The sequence below is a fragment of the Daphnia pulicaria genome, chromosome 7, assembly GCF_021234035.1.
Source record: "Daphnia pulicaria isolate SC F1-1A chromosome 7, SC_F0-13Bv2, whole genome shotgun sequence".
In the NCBI taxonomy this organism is placed as follows: domain Eukaryota; kingdom Metazoa; phylum Arthropoda; class Branchiopoda; order Diplostraca; family Daphniidae; genus Daphnia; species Daphnia pulicaria.
Window position 1 is genome coordinate 17,281,194 of NC_060919.1, and position 16,339 is coordinate 17,297,532.

The 16,339-nt window shown below is 38.9% G+C and overlaps 3 protein-coding genes and 1 long non-coding RNA gene across 6 annotated transcripts; 2 read left to right on the forward strand and 2 right to left on the reverse strand.

Moving 5' to 3' along the window:
• The first annotated feature begins 4,985 nt into the window (after positions 1–4,985).
• LOC124349007 (succinate--CoA ligase [GDP-forming] subunit beta, mitochondrial-like) lies at positions 4,986–7,176 on the forward strand. The gene is made up of 9 exons (XM_046799468.1): positions 4,986–5,315; positions 5,399–5,537; positions 5,599–5,698; positions 5,764–5,916; positions 5,985–6,207; positions 6,274–6,490; positions 6,560–6,694; positions 6,757–6,885; positions 6,945–7,176. The coding sequence occupies exons 1-9, from the start codon at positions 5,256–5,258 to the stop codon at positions 7,049–7,051; spliced, it is 1,263 nt and encodes a 420-aa protein (XP_046655424.1). The 5' UTR covers positions 4,986–5,255; the 3' UTR covers positions 7,052–7,176.
• On the reverse strand, positions 7,156–7,883 carry LOC124349159. The gene is made up of 2 exons (XR_006920148.1): positions 7,471–7,883; positions 7,156–7,407 (listed from the first exon to the last, which is right to left on the reverse strand). It is a non-coding gene; the product is annotated as an uncharacterized LOC124349159 (long non-coding RNA).
• Positions 7,884–8,779: 896 nt separating this feature from the next.
• LOC124348880 (ATP-dependent RNA helicase DDX42-like) lies at positions 8,780–12,075 on the forward strand. 2 transcript variants are annotated; one of them, XM_046799249.1, is made up of 11 exons: positions 8,780–9,244; positions 9,306–9,388; positions 9,472–10,004; positions 10,066–10,195; positions 10,270–10,452; positions 10,535–10,633; positions 10,709–10,839; positions 10,897–11,034; positions 11,101–11,622; positions 11,698–11,814; positions 11,891–12,075. In XM_046799249.1, exons 1-11 carry the CDS (start codon positions 8,880–8,882, stop codon positions 12,002–12,004), a joined length of 2,415 nt encoding a protein of 804 aa, XP_046655205.1. In that variant the 5' UTR covers positions 8,780–8,879; the 3' UTR covers positions 12,005–12,075. The 2 variants fall into 2 exon arrangements, with proteins under 2 accessions (XP_046655205.1, XP_046655204.1); XM_046799248.1 differs by having other exon boundaries at positions 8,782–9,244; positions 11,695–11,814.
• LOC124349070 (sugar transporter SWEET1-like) lies at positions 11,823–13,563 on the reverse strand. 2 transcript variants are annotated; one of them, XM_046799572.1, is made up of 8 exons: positions 13,353–13,563; positions 13,184–13,238; positions 13,042–13,119; positions 12,850–12,973; positions 12,626–12,784; positions 12,451–12,570; positions 12,302–12,391; positions 11,823–12,128 (listed from the first exon to the last, which is right to left on the reverse strand). In XM_046799572.1, exons 1-8 carry the CDS (start codon positions 13,372–13,374, stop codon positions 12,117–12,119), a joined length of 660 nt encoding a protein of 219 aa, XP_046655528.1. In that variant the 5' UTR covers positions 13,375–13,563; the 3' UTR covers positions 11,823–12,116. The 2 variants fall into 2 exon arrangements, with proteins under 2 accessions (XP_046655528.1, XP_046655527.1); XM_046799571.1 differs by lacking the exon at positions 11,823–12,128 and having other exon boundaries at positions 12,155–12,391.
• Positions 13,564–16,339: the final 2,776 nt, after the last annotated feature.

Here is a 16,339-nt window from a genome sequence, read left to right on the forward strand (position 1 = left end):
CAAAAGATGATCAGATTATATAGAACGCAACATGTTTAAAACATATACTATATATTATTGTCATGCAAGGAAGACAAGGTCAAGGAATCCACATTGGATTAACATAGAAATCCGCGAGTAGGAACTGAATAATGAAACGTTATTTCCCTGTCGATAGTTTATTCGACTTTGTGCTGGCGCTACGTAATTCAAAATCCGCGCCGGGGTATAGGACGGTATAGGTTTCGTTCATTAGCTATAGTTTCAAATCCTCTGGATGATTATGACGTCAAAATTCTTTGGCTTTTGGCGTGTGGCTTATGGCAAGAGGGAGCATTGTACGGGATTATTACCAGCATACCATGCAACGTATGCGACCTCCCCCTTTCTTCTAATCCTTTGGTTCGCAAACTCATTCTGTGGGCTTCATTTTCAGACTCTCTGCTCGCTTCATATCTAGAAGTTCATATCGACTGGCACGCGCCAGCAGAGATGTACACCTAAAAAAGAAAAACTGGAACTATCTTCAAAAGTCTCTCTCTCGGTTTATTATCGTTTACGGGAAGAGTAAAAAAAAAGAGCCCCATAATACAACAGCTGCAGCGAAACAGCTATAACCCAGCACGCTCTGAGAGTGAGTGAGTTTTTGTTTCCGCTTTTGACCGCTGTCGCCTGGGCTTGTGTCTACGTGCCTCGACCCAAAACGACACTGTGAAACAAAAAATAGCAAAGACAAAAAGAGAATCTGTTTCGTTGTCTTTTTATTATAACGTAGGCGAGAGAGAGACAGCTCTCCCGGCGCCAGCGATACTACACCGGGGGCTTAGAAAAGATTTTTCTATTCTGGGAAGAGGAACGAGACTAACCGCACAGAGCCACTACATTCAATTTCACGACTCGAATTTAGACGACAGTAACTTGAATAATGTTGACCCGCTGCTATAAACACGTCAGAATTTTCTTTATTCTTTTTAAATTTTTGCACAGCCACGGGACACATTCATTTTGGGTTGCTCGGTAATCACGAATTTGAAAACCTGCCCGCTTTAAAGCATAATAGATTTAACACACAAAGATTTAAAGGAGGCTATTATATAACTATTGGAAATGTTAAGTTAACCTTTATGCGTATTGGGATCTATTTTCATCAAGTCTAGGAATTCCTGCAGATCACTCCCCGCTCCTAATTGCCAACAACAGCCAATACCCCAAGGGCTGGTGCCAAGTCGATACTTGGCGCTAAATACTATCGTCGCAATGCATCATCGCCTCGGCTCATTAAATCCAAACAGTGTCATAAAAATCGTGACAATCTTCGCGGAAAGGCTGTGTGTATACATCCGGTTCTACGGCCTACCGACCATATATATCAACACCGCGTTGCATTTCAATGCTCAACTACATCGGGAAGATCAAACCGGATCAAACGAGTGTCTAAGAATTGCCTGTAGTATTAACGATGGGGGAGAATGGTGACTTGTCGTGAATTATAGCGTAATTATAGCGTTCACCACAACGAGGAGGTGCCGGTGTAGTGGCGGATTCTTGCTTGAAGTGTATAAAAGTTAAAATATTTTGGAAATAGATTTACCCACAGACAAACTTGTGAGGCACCAAAAAACAACAACAAAAAAAACAAGCCTGATCTGCTCATCTGCAATCGTTCTACAAATATGATATTAGTTGAAACCTTACTGAGTAAACAAAAACGACGGGAGAGAACAGTTCCAGTCAACAGCATAGCTCAGTTATTATAATCGTACTCCGTTTCGATTTAGAAATCAATGCCACCAATATAAACAGTTAAAAATGAAGAATAGAGATTGATTTGTCCTACCTTTATGCCAGGGAAATACAGCCAGGCATCCCCAAGTGCTCCATCCGCAGTAAGGTTGAATACGCCAGGCAGGATCTGCAAAAGGGGGTCCTCGTGAATACACCCATATTCACATGAGCGTACACGAGGACATAGGGAATTTAGAGAAAGGGTAAGAAGAGATACGTCACTCGATCGGCCTCAGGATTTTCTCCAAATGAAATGGGATGCTGTTTATCTAAATAAAAAATAAAAAATTGGTTACGAAAAAAATATTTGCAGGAAAAACAAGCAAGGAGAATTTGAAAATATGAGACAGTGAGTAAACCCTAGTTTCTTAATAAATGAGAGAATTGAAGGTTTCCATGTAAGTTTCATATATGCCAGTCATGCATCATTCAAATATCTAGCAGGTAACAGGAATGAAAGTAACCAAAATCATTATCTTAGCGATGATAGTGAGATTGTTGCTGATGTACCTGCTGATGTAGCATATACCCATCATTACGAGCACAAGCAAAACTTGCATATTATCTTGAGCTTACGATGGCTGGCTTAAGGCCTAAAATGTTAAGGTTACAGAATACAAACAAACTGTCATGCATCATCAGGGGGCTTCCATGAAAAATACTAGTCATGAACTAACATTCCACTAATTTGGAATAGTATCTCTTCTATTTAACCTCACATAATCATTCTATTTCTATTCTTAGTTTTATTTACCCGCCAAACAGCATCGAGTGGAGAGCATGGAGAGGGCTCCATGACACAGTCAGAGGAGAGTTCACACTAAGACATACGTTGACCACATTTTGGTAATTTTATGAAGTGTGCCATTGTTCGTAGTCACGTTACGTTTCCAAAAATTTATCTAACTACATACATTACGTATATAGGTTTTCTTTATAATCTTGAACTTCGTCTCGTCGTTTTCGCATCTTCTAGACAAAAAGCAGACGACACTTTTCTTCCCGCCTTTCTTCTTATTAGCCATGGTAACTTAAGATATCGATAGAAATAAAATTTAAAAATTAGCACCCCGCCAAATTCAAACCTCTCAAAAACGACGAAGGCGGTTTTTTCACTCGGACCAGCACTTTTAACGCTGTCTCAAGTCACGCGGGAAAAAAACCCTTCATCTTCTCTTGCGCAGAAGTATAATAAATAGAACAGTTCTCGGTGTAAATCTTTGTTCTCAGCAACAGCTGATGTTTGGTCGATGACGATTTGGCAGTCTGATGGTAGGATAAACCAGCCAGCTGCAGCAGAAACAGTCCTTCTTGGAATTCAAATGTATTCAAACGACTGTTGAAAAAATAGCGCTTGCGGAAATAAGAAAGACATTTATTATTGTGTGCAGCACCACCAGCCATCGAATCGATCGGCTTTCGGCACTCGCTGCACTTTTTTTTCCCTTTTTACACACCAGCATCACATCCGCAAGACATTTTACCCAAGTCCAATCGGGTACTAAACGATTGCCGTAGTATGTATTATATAGAGACTGTACAATCACAAAACCAGACCGCCACCACTCCATTTCCTACATCTTCTTTTCTTTCTTTTGTGTGTATAGATCTCAGGACGATATGTTCATGATGAAGCCTCATACATACATTTGTTTGTTTTCTTCTGCTTACCAAATACGATAGAGTTAAGTAGATGTATACTGGCAGTGTTGGAATATCTACCACGCGAGTCAGCAGCAATATAAAACAAGATAAAACCGATTCCTCAATCATTTTTTGAAACGAAACTGGCATCAAGTTCGCTGGGTCTATCTGGGGAGAGATAAATATCTATAGGTTCCCATCAGAGCTGTTTGACAATCATCACTGGTACATCTCTCTCTTAAATATATGCCATCACCCCAATTACCATATAGACAGTTGCTCCGCTTTGGAATCCGTAATTAGCTTAAGTGTGTGCCCATGAGCATTGAGCAAGAACCGTCGTGACAGACAACCGGGTTCTCCAAGTTATAGTCTACTCACGCAACCCACACCGTATTTCCTCGTCGTCTATATCTCACAGGCTGCGTATTTACTGTTATATTAGAATGACGTGCCTTTAAAAGGCAGCTCTTATTATGCTAAGCAGTGCGAGAAGTGCACGAATCACAATTGGACGCTTAAAGACTCGGGATTCAAATATATGCTTCGCGATTCAATTTCTCGAGAGCGAGTAAACATTATTTTTTTTTTTTTTAAAGAGAGTCAATCAATATTCAACAAGGTATTCAGCAGCAATAACGTTGGTTTCCGGTGACATTACCGATGTTGATTTATGCCGGATATATATAGAGAGATAGATACCGTATCTATTCATGAGAGCTTGTGCCAACGCGGATATTTAAATTCCCTCTCGTTTTCCAATGGAAATCGATAAAAGTTTACTTATAGAATTCAAAATTGCATGTATACCCCGGAGCATTTTCGTAACAGGGTTAATTGACAATTGTAGTTTTCTTTTTTCCTGATGGATATCCTGACAATGAATGTCAACTGCTTACTTTTTTCTTTCCATCTATCCTTTTCGTCTGAAAAGCCGTACAGATATGAGAAATGCTTCTCTTTGTTTCATTTGTGTCATTCCGCAATAGGCCTGTGTAGCACATAGTCCGCATACCGTTCGTCATATATATATATAGGTCGCATTAATAGTCGCCATCAATCGCAAAACTGAGATTGAGAGAAAGAATGGGTTTCTATTTACGGAGCACTAACTTTTCCATAACCCGGTACTCATAAAATGCTATGGCCGGAAGGGAAGAGGAACTTTTCCACTTGCAATAAGTTCGCACGGGTAGCAACTCTCAGAGTCTCAGGGCAAAAAAACAAAAAAAAAAAACAGATAAATCGGCAAAGACAATCTAATTTTTAACCCAAGGAGGCAAGGGACAGGAAAAACGAAAGGAAATCCAATAAGGCAATATAATTGCTTTGTTATATTGTCGTTCACCAAGAGGTCACCGCATGCGATTTTCTCATGATCTAAGCAGGTTGGGTTGTAATCCAATGCGCTCTTATCTTTGTAATTTTGTTTTTAATTGCTTTTTTGTGGTTTTGTTACATCTTTTAACTATTACTCGGGCAACAGTGCTCTCTGGTGGAGAAGCAAAGAAACATTTTCTGATATCTACGCAGTTTTATCCAGGTTTTATCCTGTCGTAAATGTCCCATTCTTTCAAATCTAAATAAAATGACAGTAGTCAATAGAGATTTACTACATAAGAATTTATTGTAGTTAAAAAATTAGAGAGTATATCAAACAAGGTTGCACGTTATCTCGATTCGTACAATTGAGCACGAACACCAAACCTTATTTGACAAATTGATGATCCAAGTGTCGTCTGCTGCAGAGAGCTGACTGCAGCAATATATTTGTATTCCAACCGTCCTCCACGATTCCCTCATTTTTTTTTTACACGTTCGTCCTCAGGAATTAAGTAATATACGCCATGGCATTTCAAATTTCCAATATCAGAAATGTTTTGCGCTTGGGAAAACACGTGCACACCGTAAGTCAATTTTCTTTCTCCTGCTGTGTGCCAATCTAGATTTTCTATGATTGTTTTTAATTCTGGTTCTCTTGAACATTTAGAAATGGAATATTCAGTCAGTTAGGCACTTGAACTTGCTTGAATATCAAAGCAAATCTCTTTTAGAGAAGTATAATGTGACAGTTCAAAAATTCATAGTTGCAGACAAGATTGAAGACACCAATTCCCTGTCTAAGCTTAGTAAGTTATCATTGGTTGAATATTGTTATGAATTGCTTAAAATTTGTAATATTCTATTTAGATCCTGGAGAATATGTTGTTAAAGCACAAATTTTAGCTGGAGGACGTGGTTTAGGCGTATTTGATTCAGGCTTTAAAGGAGGTGTCCACCTTACCAAAGAGTAAAACAAACTATTTCCTCCTTCTCTTTTTACCTATTAACCCAATCATATTTATTATTTTGCAGTCCAGTAAAAGCCAAAAGTCTTGTTGGTGAAATGTTGAACAAAAGGCTCATTACTAAGCAGACACCTAAAGATGGCATTCCTGTGAATCATGTGATGGTAGCAGAATCAGTTGACATTTTAAGAGAAACATACCTTTGCATTCTCATGGACAGGTAAATGCAATCTAGCTGTTTTTAGGGATCAACAAAGGTGATAAACATTTTGCTTTTGTAAATTACAGAGAATACAATGGACCAGTTATCATTGCCAGTCCTGCTGGTGGAATGGATATAGAAGATGTGGCCCATAAAACTCCTGAACTGATTAAGACTCTGCCAGTTGATATTTTTGAAGGGGTCACTGATCAAATGGCAAATGACCTTGCAGAATTTCTTCTTTTCAAAGGGGATTTAAAAAAGAAAGCTGCTCAGGAAATCAAAAACTTGTGGGAAATGTTTCTCAAGGTAGATACATATAGGTGTATTCATTCAAATGAGCTAAAAATGACCCAATCGTTTGTGCTGTTGTAGGTGGATGCTGTGCAAGTTGAAATCAATCCCTTCGTTGAAACCCCGCAAGGACAAGTAGTTAGTGTTGACGCCAAGATCGGTTTCGACGACAACGCAAAGTTTCGCCAGCAGGAAATCTTTGACATGGAGGACACAACGGAATGTGATCCTAGAGAAGTAGAAGCCAATAAATACAACTTAAACTACATCGGAATGGATGGAAATATTGGTTGCTTGGGTAAGTTAAAAATAAATAAATATATTTTGCTCGGTTGTTTACTATTATCCATTTTGTAATGGATCACAGTTAATGGGGCTGGACTCGCCATGGCGACGATGGACATTATCCAACTTTATGGAGCTTCTCCTGCAAACTTTCTTGATGTTGGAGGCACTGTTCAAGAACAGCAAGTCCTTCAAGCATTCCAAATCCTCACCTCTGGTACACATAGTTTAAATCGTTTTCACTCGTTAAACTATAATTTTTTGTTTTTTGTTTTACAGATAAAAATGTCAAAGCTATTCTTGTAAACGTGTTTGGAGGTATTGTCAACTGTGCAACCATCGCATCAGGAATTGTCGGTGCTTGTAAACGCATTGAGTTGAAAGTTCCACTTATCGTTAGACTTGAAGGTAACATTTATAAGGTATTTTTTTCTCCATTATTAATATCTCAACAAACTTTATTACAGGAACCAATGTTGATGCAGCAAAGCAGATCCTTAAAGATTCAGGGCTTCCCATTCAAAGTGCAAGTGACCTTGATGATGCTGCTAAAAAAGCAGTAGCCAGCATCTAATCCTTAACTGGTATTCTTGTGTATATCTAACCCTTAGATTTATGGACCAAAAAACTGTAGCTATGATTTAAAATAAAATTAAAGGTGGTGCAATATTGATTGGGTACATTTTGCAAAAAAATCAATGTTGTATTTCTTTTTCACTTTATTTACATCACATTTACACTTCTTTGCCATTACAATTTTCCTTTATTTCATGTTGTTTTGAGCCTTTTCTAGCTCATGAAGAAGATCATAAAACTGTTTAAGAGTTAATTCCATCACAGTTGTTTCTAATGATGATCCCGTATTTAGCTTCATTTTGATTCTGACATAAGTTTGACCCACTTGTTCCTCACAGCTAGAAGCAGCAGTCACTGTAGGGGGAAGACAAATACTGAGAAAAATCAAACTTTGCAAAGTAGTTTTTAAATGTTTACCTCCGAGTTCCCACGCCAAATCAACCAACTGGAAATTCTTCGTCATTTCAATTTTTCATCCACTTGTCTATAGGTACCGAACTGGCAATGTGATGAGGAAGTCTTGAACGTTGGTAAGTTATTTCGTTTTTCTACAAATATCCTGTAAGTTTTCGTCAGACAAGTTTTTTATATTTGTGACATTCTGTGACATTTGTCTGTCTGCTTAAAATCAGAACTCAGCAGTAGTCTGCTATAGCTGCATTGCCGTCGCATTCAATTACACATTTAAAAAAGTACGATTTGCTAATTTCTCGGAAACAATGCATAAACTGTATAGCTTAATTATACGATAGTATTTTTGTTGAAAAATTTAGTTTCTTCATTTTTAAATGTATGAACAACCAGGATAGAAACTTTTATGAGCAAAAAGTTTGGAGTTTGAACCATGGCCTACTATAGTCACGGCCCATCATCGTACGCTTCTGTGTGGGACCAATTTTGGGTTCCCTGCCCCTTTCCTGTTGCCATAGTACATAGCCAGAGGGTCGTAAGTATCGGTTTTTGTTCCACGTTTCCGCAGATTCTGTGTCTGGCTTGCATAGTGCTATGGTCAGAGTCGATCGAAAGCAAGCGATTGACAGTCTAGTGGGTATAGCGGTGGATTCCCACGAGAGAAGTGTTAGGTTCAAATCTATGCAAGTCATAATCAATTTTCATAATTTTTCCTTGTTTTTTCTATATTTTTAAAGCAAATTAGATGGAATGCCTAGATTGTGTAAAAAATGCGAGTTTTTTCACATTATTTTCAACAAAATCTGAATTTGCTTTTTTTTCTAAGTCCTTGCCAAAGAAAACAAATTCAGATTCTTTGGCAAGGACTTAGAAAAAAAAGCAAATTCAGATTTTGTTGAAAATAATGTGAAAAAACTCGCATTTTTTACACAATCTAGGCATTCCATCTAATTTGCTTTAAAAATATAGAAAAAACAAGGAAAAATTATGAAAATTGATTATGACTTGCATAGATTTGAACCTAACACTTCTCTCGTGGGAATCCACCGCTATACCCACTAGACTGTCAATCGCTTGCTTTCGATCGACTCTGACCATAGCACTATGCAAGCCAGACACAGAATCTGCGGAAACGTGGAACAAAAACCGATACTTACGACCCTCTGGCTATGTACTATGGCAACAGGAAAGGGGCAGGGAACCCAAAATTGGTCCCACACAGAAGCGTACGATGATGGGCCGTGACTATAGTAGGCCATGGTTTGAACTAAAATAGTTCATACGTCTGCCGGTAGTTGATCCAACTGTATCACAAATCACAACAAGCAAACACAAGCTCAAAAAGAATTGAACAGGCTAACTTATTGCGAGTTTGATGAAAGAAACTAAGTACAGTTTTTCAGTTCAAAGCAAAAATGAATTCAGGGCGTGGTGGTAGTCGATTCTCTGGTTTCAGTGTTGGTCCAAGACCTAGACCGAATGTAAACAAATCTAGTGGCGGTCTTCATGCAGTTCCCCCGCCACCGTCGATGCAAAGACCAGGCAATGCAAACACTATACCTCTAGCCCCAAGATTTTCTCGTCCCGGTTTACCTGGTAGTAGCAGTTTTTCCAGTTCTAACCGATTTAATCCTGCACCTGGGGCTGGTCCCATCAGTGTTGAGATTGTATCACCAGTGTCAGTTAGTAAGCAGGGCTATAGTACTCTAAACGCAATAAGCCAAAGTGCGATTAATACAACATATGGTGTACCCACCAATAGGCCGAAAACAGAAGACGAGTAAGCTAATATGCATGGACATTTGAAATCCCATCTATTTATTTTACATTTACTTTCAAAGTTACTTTGATGAAGATGATGAAGAACCCTCTTCAAATGAACCTCTATATCAACCAGGACCTGATTCACCTAACTTTAAAGCAAGTAAGAAATGTCTTATCAAATATCAATTATAATAAATGTGATCCAATACTAAAGATCTGTTTCTTATTTGTAATTTTCATTAGATGCTGAATCTGATGATGAAGAAGACCCTTTAGATGCCTTTATGAATGATCTGAACAAGAAAGTTAAAAAAGAAGAAGTTAAAGTTCCCCAAAAAGAAGAATCAAACGCAAAAGGGAAAGGCAAAGCAGTACGCCATGATATCGAAGAGGAAGATGATGAAGAATCATATTATCGGTATATTAAAGAAAATCCACTGGCTGGATTGCAAGGAGATGATTCAGATTCAGAGCAAATTGAATATGATGAAGATGGAATTCCAATTAAACTTGGAAAAAAACACATTGACCCTCTCCCCCCTATCGATCACTCTTCTATTACCTACTCTCCATTCGAAAAGAATTTCTATGAAGAGCATGAGGAGATCAAAAACTTACCTCTTAACCAAGCCAATGAACTGAGAGAAACACTTGGTTTGAAAGTGAGTGGGATTTCTATACCCAAACCAGTTTGCAGTTTTGCCCATTTCAATTTTGACGAGAAGCTCATGAACGTTATTCGCAAATCTGAGTTTACGAACCCGACTCCTATCCAGGTAATTGAAAAATGTATACAGAACATTTCAAAAACTTATATTTAACTCACGTTTTATTTAGTCTCAAGCAATCCCAGCAGCGTTATCAGGACGAGATGTTATTGGTATAGCTCAAACTGGTAGCGGAAAAACGGCCGCTTTCCTCTGGCCAATGATCGTTCATATATTGGATCAACCGGATCTGAAACCAGGTTTGTTTAAATTAACTATAGAATTCATCAATCCGTCAATTTACAAAACGATATTTAATTTCAATTTATCCCAGGTGATGGACCCATTGGTCTTATTTTAGCACCGACTCGCGAGCTCAGTCAACAAATCTACACCGAGGCAAAGAAGTTTTGCAAAGTTTTTGGTATTAGTGTTGTTTGCTGTTATGGTGGTGGTTCGAAATGGGAACAGTCGAAAGATTTAGAACAAGGGGCAGAAATCGTTGTGGCTACTCCTGGTTCGTATTTTTTATCTATCGTTTACACTTTATTCTGAATTATACTGAAACGCAAAACTTTGTTTTCTAAACATTTTTCCAGGTCGAATGATTGACTTGGTTAAAATTAAAGCAACGAATTTACAACGTGTCACATTTTTGGTTTTGGACGAAGCAGATCGAATGTTTGACATGGGATTTGGTGCGTTTTTAATAATTCATAAATTTCCTAAAGATCAACCCTAAGTTGATATTAATTGGATGTATGAAATTTTAGAACCCCAAGTGCGATCTATTTGCAATCACGCTCGACCTGAACGACAAACTCTTCTTTTCAGTGCCACATTTAAAAAAAGAATTGAAAAACTAGCACGCGATGTGCTGTCGGATCCAATTCGAATTGTTCAGGTAAATGCGAATCATAATTCAAATATCTAGAATTCAATTTAAAATCCTTCCTTTTAGGGTGATGTCGGGGAAGCCAATCAAGACGTTACTCAAGTGATAGAAGTGATAGCTCCTACAGCCAAGTATAGCTGGCTGATTACACGTTTAGTCGAGTTTATGGCCTCAGGTTCCGTATTGATTTTCGTGACTAAAAAGGTAAAATTTGTCATAGTTACTCTGATCATTGGAGCTGCAATTACTGTTTTACCTCTATCTAACTAGGCAAATGCCGAGGAGCTTTCTGCCAGTCTAAAATCTAGAGAAGTCTCCGTTGCCCTACTGCATGGTGACATGGATCAAGTCGATCGTAATCAAGTCATTAGCTCGTTCAAAAAGAAAGAGATGGATATTCTCGTAGCCACCGATGTGGCTGCTCGCGGTCTTGACATTCCTCACATACGGACAGTCGTCAACTACGACATTGCTCGCGATATTGATACGCATACTCACAGGATCGGAAGAACAGGTCGTGCTGGTGAAAAAGGCACAGCTTATACTTTAGTTACTCCCGCAGACAAAGAATTTGCGGGTCATTTGGTCAGGAATTTGGAAGGAGCAAGTCAAGTTGTGTCAGAACCTTTGATGGATCTTGCTATGCAAAGTGCATGGTTTCGCAAATCTCGTTTCAAGGGTGGACAAGGTCGGAAGCCGAACGTTGGGGGAAGAGGTTTAGGATACTCGGACAAATCTCTCACTGGAGCCAATAAAACGCTAACTGGGGCCAATGCAATTAAACCTTCTTTTGTAAGTTAACGAAATAAGATTTATTGAGACTGACACTTTTTCACACTGGTCTTTTACTCCCTTTTTTTACAGCAGAGTGGACCTAGTTCATACTCGAAACCTACTACACCGGGACCAGCCGCCGCAGCTGGACCAAGTGGAGGTCGTTTGGCTGCGATGAAAGCTGCTTTTCAATCTCAATATAAATCGCAGGTTTTTATATATTTAATTTATTTTAATTAACAAACAGTGGAACATACAAATCAACAAAATTTTATGGAATTGATAGTTCTGCAGCAGCTCTGATGATAAACCAGCAGCACCTGTGACTTCTAGTTCGACTCCAGCCGCTGAAAGCAGTGGAGACCGTCCCGTGAAGAAAAAGAGCAGATGGGACGATTGAAAGTAGCAAAAATACTGGTTCATTCATAAGTCTTGGCGATCGTGTAAAAAATAAACAATGCGACATCATAACGGAGCTTGGGGATTCCTTATTTTGAACGTTTGGTTTAACATTATACGACATTCTGAAATAAATGACAAAAGTAACAGGTTAGTAATGAATTCCGTGTATTGGTAACATATAAGAATAAAATTTTAGTATAAAAGAAACTGGTTTCAGCTATTAATGACTATGAGACTCTGACGTCTAGGCAAATTAGAATTTAAAAATCGCGCAGGATCACTCTTCATCACTTACTTGGAGTTTTGTGCGGGTATTGGTACTTGGAAAGAAGGCAAATAATGCCAATTGGAATAAAGCAATAAGGCAACTGATAAAGTTAGGCACCTATAAGTTGAACAAACATGAATGGTTAATCTATAAAAGTTCAACGTAATTGTATATACTTGGACAAAAGTATTATGAACCGCCACGCCATATAGAAACCATTGCGCTGCAACGAGAACATTAGCGAGGATCAAGTAAAATGGTAATGTTTCGGTGCTGCGTGTCCTCAAGACATCACCCTGGAGAAAAAGATTCCCATAAGGAAAGTTCAAGAAAAAAAATTTTCATACATACCAAAGTGGCAAGAGGTGCAGAACAAAAGATCAAGGTGGTGGCACAACAAAGCAACCCCAGTCTAAATTCAGCCTTATCTTCAATTGGTTCCACTGCTACATACAACATAGTGGAAAGAATCACGGAAAAAACAATTACCACTTGTTTAAGATATGGTCCCTGTAAATGGTAGCACAAACATTGTAATTGTTGAGACTATAGAAAATCACAGAGAAAGTTAATACCTTATTTGTTGCATATAAATAATACATGAAAACATAGCAGAGCTGGAGTACAAGTCCAACGGCATTGACCACTGTCATTGCAGTGTCTTTCATCAGCATTCCATATCGAAGCCACAAACTGCATCTGAAATACCAAGTAAAAATGATTTTGGTTTCAAACCTAGGGACATGATTTCAGAATCAATGACATACCCCAGTACTCCAGCTATAAATGGAAATCCTGAAATGTCTCCTGAGCCACCTTTTCTTCGAATGCTCAAGCAAATAATTCTGGGAAGTGGAAAAATACCTTAAGTGAATACTGAATTTTAAATAAATAATCATATTAACATACACCCCAGTTAAAAACTGAATTATTGTGGTGATGGTAGCGGTTACACTCAAAATTTCTTCAGGATATCATTCAAGGAAAATAGAACATGAAAATATAATCCAAATATATTTAATATTAGTTGCACAACTTTTAGAATGCTTAATTGCAAAGTGAAATTTCACGAAGTTACCTCTAAAGTTTTCCAATGCCATTTCGAAAACACGTATATCTATTTCTTGATCAGCAGTGAGTCAGTGACACGTATTTCATTATAATTCGTATCAGAAACGTCACCAAAGTCACTGTCGACTGTCCGTTTATTTTTCAAGGTAATACAATGTTATCTTGTTGAGCCGTCCGGATCGGGAGATACCTGATACTTTTTGTTTACATACTATTTTTTTGACGTGGCGAACCTTTGCTGCCATCTACCATGAACTTTATCAAGGAGGGAAATGTCTCTTTTTTATTTTTTTATCTTTTAGACTACCAAAAAATAAAAAATTAAATTGAAAAGGATAAAATAGACACCTGGCCGTACTCCGGAAGGTCACTCTCTCAGATATTTGTTGATGAATTTTCTGATTATTCGTTGGATAACAGTTAAAAATAGTTGCAACGTGTACCAGAACAGAATTCCTCGGTCGAATCGAATGACATATTTGATGCATGCAGGCTCTACTAGTATAGCTATTAAAGGTTTCGTGTGGAATGTTTTGTAGCCAGTTATGTTTTTGTATTTTTGGGGCTTATCTTGTTTATCGCCGCCCCCGAGAACAGGTTGCCCGTCAGTCAAACACATGTTCCTCATTACTCACCTTCTTAGAATCCCCATCATGGCCATCAGCATGCGGATGAGAAGGAGAAAAGAATACACGAACAGCAATTTCCTACACACGTTTTCTCTCCACCATGAAAATCTCGACAAGGAATCATGTGTAACGTTATACACACATAGATGGCGAAGGCTTGTGCAAATTGACGCAATAGAACAGCGCGGACATTAATAGGAATCAAAAACGGATTTAACCCAACGACTTAAAATCTTTGCATACTCATAATTTAGAACCTGTTTTTGTATGAAACAAGAAATTGAATTTTCGGTTGATGACACGAAAAATGTCCTCGACACGTCCGAATTCTCTGTCGAGGTTTTTCCCCTTGTCACGATTCGTCATAAGTTTGACGTTATAAGATTTTGGAAATTAGAAAATTGCAACATCAAAGATAGGTGGAAGGCAGAAGTAATTTGTCCAATATGATGAGTCGTGCTTTCCAAATGAGCGATGTTATCATATAATTATATTTGCATTTGCAGTCTCTCAAGTTAAAATGATGACTAGAAATGTCCAGTTGAACACTTCCACTGTTCTAGACCCATCATCGAAGCGATGCAATCTGCCTCCTTTGTTCATGTTTAGCTTTTACAGCTAGCAGCAATTCAGAATATATTGGAAGGGATTTAAGACGCTTAACGGTGGGGGGACAAAATGCTTTCAGACCGAGAGTAAAGAGAGAGGGGAAAAAGAGAGTTCAATCCAGCTAGGGGGGAGCTGCTGGATTGATGTCATAGACTTTGAACACCAGGAATTCTCGTCAATAATGAGACGACGATATGCGTCTATGGAAAATGAACGGTGGATTAAACAGACAAGGAACGAGGAGAAAAGAGAAGCGGGGCCGCGGCGGATGTTGGCGGTCTCCATCCAATTTTACCTAGCTCCAGCCCATTTGTCCGGATGGCAATTAAAGGGGGGAGCCGCTCTGGGCCTAGAATAAGAGTTAGGTCGTAAATGATTTTCCAATTTATTTGTGGAATTAAATTGGGAAATGGATGGATCTATCCCACGTGGTTCGAAGAGACTTTGGCAGTTGCGTGTGTGTGTATTTGCCCATTAATGAAGCTGGTGACGCGATGAATCAAAGCGACGAGACGGTCCGAAGCGGATCGGGAGATGAGGAGCGATCCATTGAGTCGGAAACGGCAGCTCGACGAGGCGTTCACAGGGAAAATCCGGTCGTTATATTAAAAAAAAAAAAGAAAAAATCAAATAAAACAAAACAAGATAAAAAGGGAAAAATGACACAGCAAAGAATAACGCACTGCTGAGAAATGAACTGATGACTACTGCTAGATAAATATGCATATAGTGGGGCATTGATTTGCATACGCGTCACTGGTTTTGTAACACACACACACACAGCGCAAAACAAAAGAATGAACCTCAGCACAACACGCGACCTTATAGTTTCTCTGACTGGATTTCTCGACTCGGCTAAATGGTCCGCAAACCGAAAGATAATCCAACCCCTCGGATAAAACCGAAATAAAATAAACAATATACGCAATCAGTTTGAAAAGTTCATCAGATTTAATTGACGTCGCGGGCCACACAGGATAATGTCTGGCTGCTGCTGTGCTGGCTCCCATGTCTGCACTAAATTAAATAAATGCACTAAATCAACAGACGAGAGACGAGCTAGACACAATACAATCAATGGTTCGTGATGATGCGACGAACCGCAGAATGAGAACGGCGGCGGTCGTCTTAATGTCGATGGAAAATGCCGCTTCATCGCTTTCTCGATGATGCTCCAACGAACATCCATCTCTTTCCGCTCATTCGATCTCTCTCCTCCGCGTTTCTTATTCGCTTCCCATTCGCAAAAGTCTAAAACAACTTTTTCCCTATAAAGGACTGGCGCGCTGCTCTCAATGTCGTAATTTTTGAACCCTCCCGTCTTCTTCTTCTTTTTATTATTTCGGCCTGATCGTAATAATGTAATGTCGTCCCGATTCAATCGAGGGCTATATAATGACTCCAGTTCTATAATGCCTTTCTTCATCCTCCTTTTTTGACCATTAGGCGACAGATACATCCACTCTGGCTCTTGAATTGTGTATACATTTGGTGTGTTGTATGTGTATACAGAATATCGGGGCGGAAAGAGAAGATGTGATGGCGAACTGTGATAATCGCCGCACAATCTAATTTGTTGGAGTGTGGTAAATCATCAATTCATTAAAATGTCTAACCGAATGAGTATTGCTGCTGGCTGGCTGCTGCTGCTGCTTCTGCTTTCACAACGCAGAGCACTCAAAGACGTACGTGAGCGATGAGCATTGCTTTGATCTTTCCTCCTCTACAAATGTGTCATGCAACACATCTTCTTCCC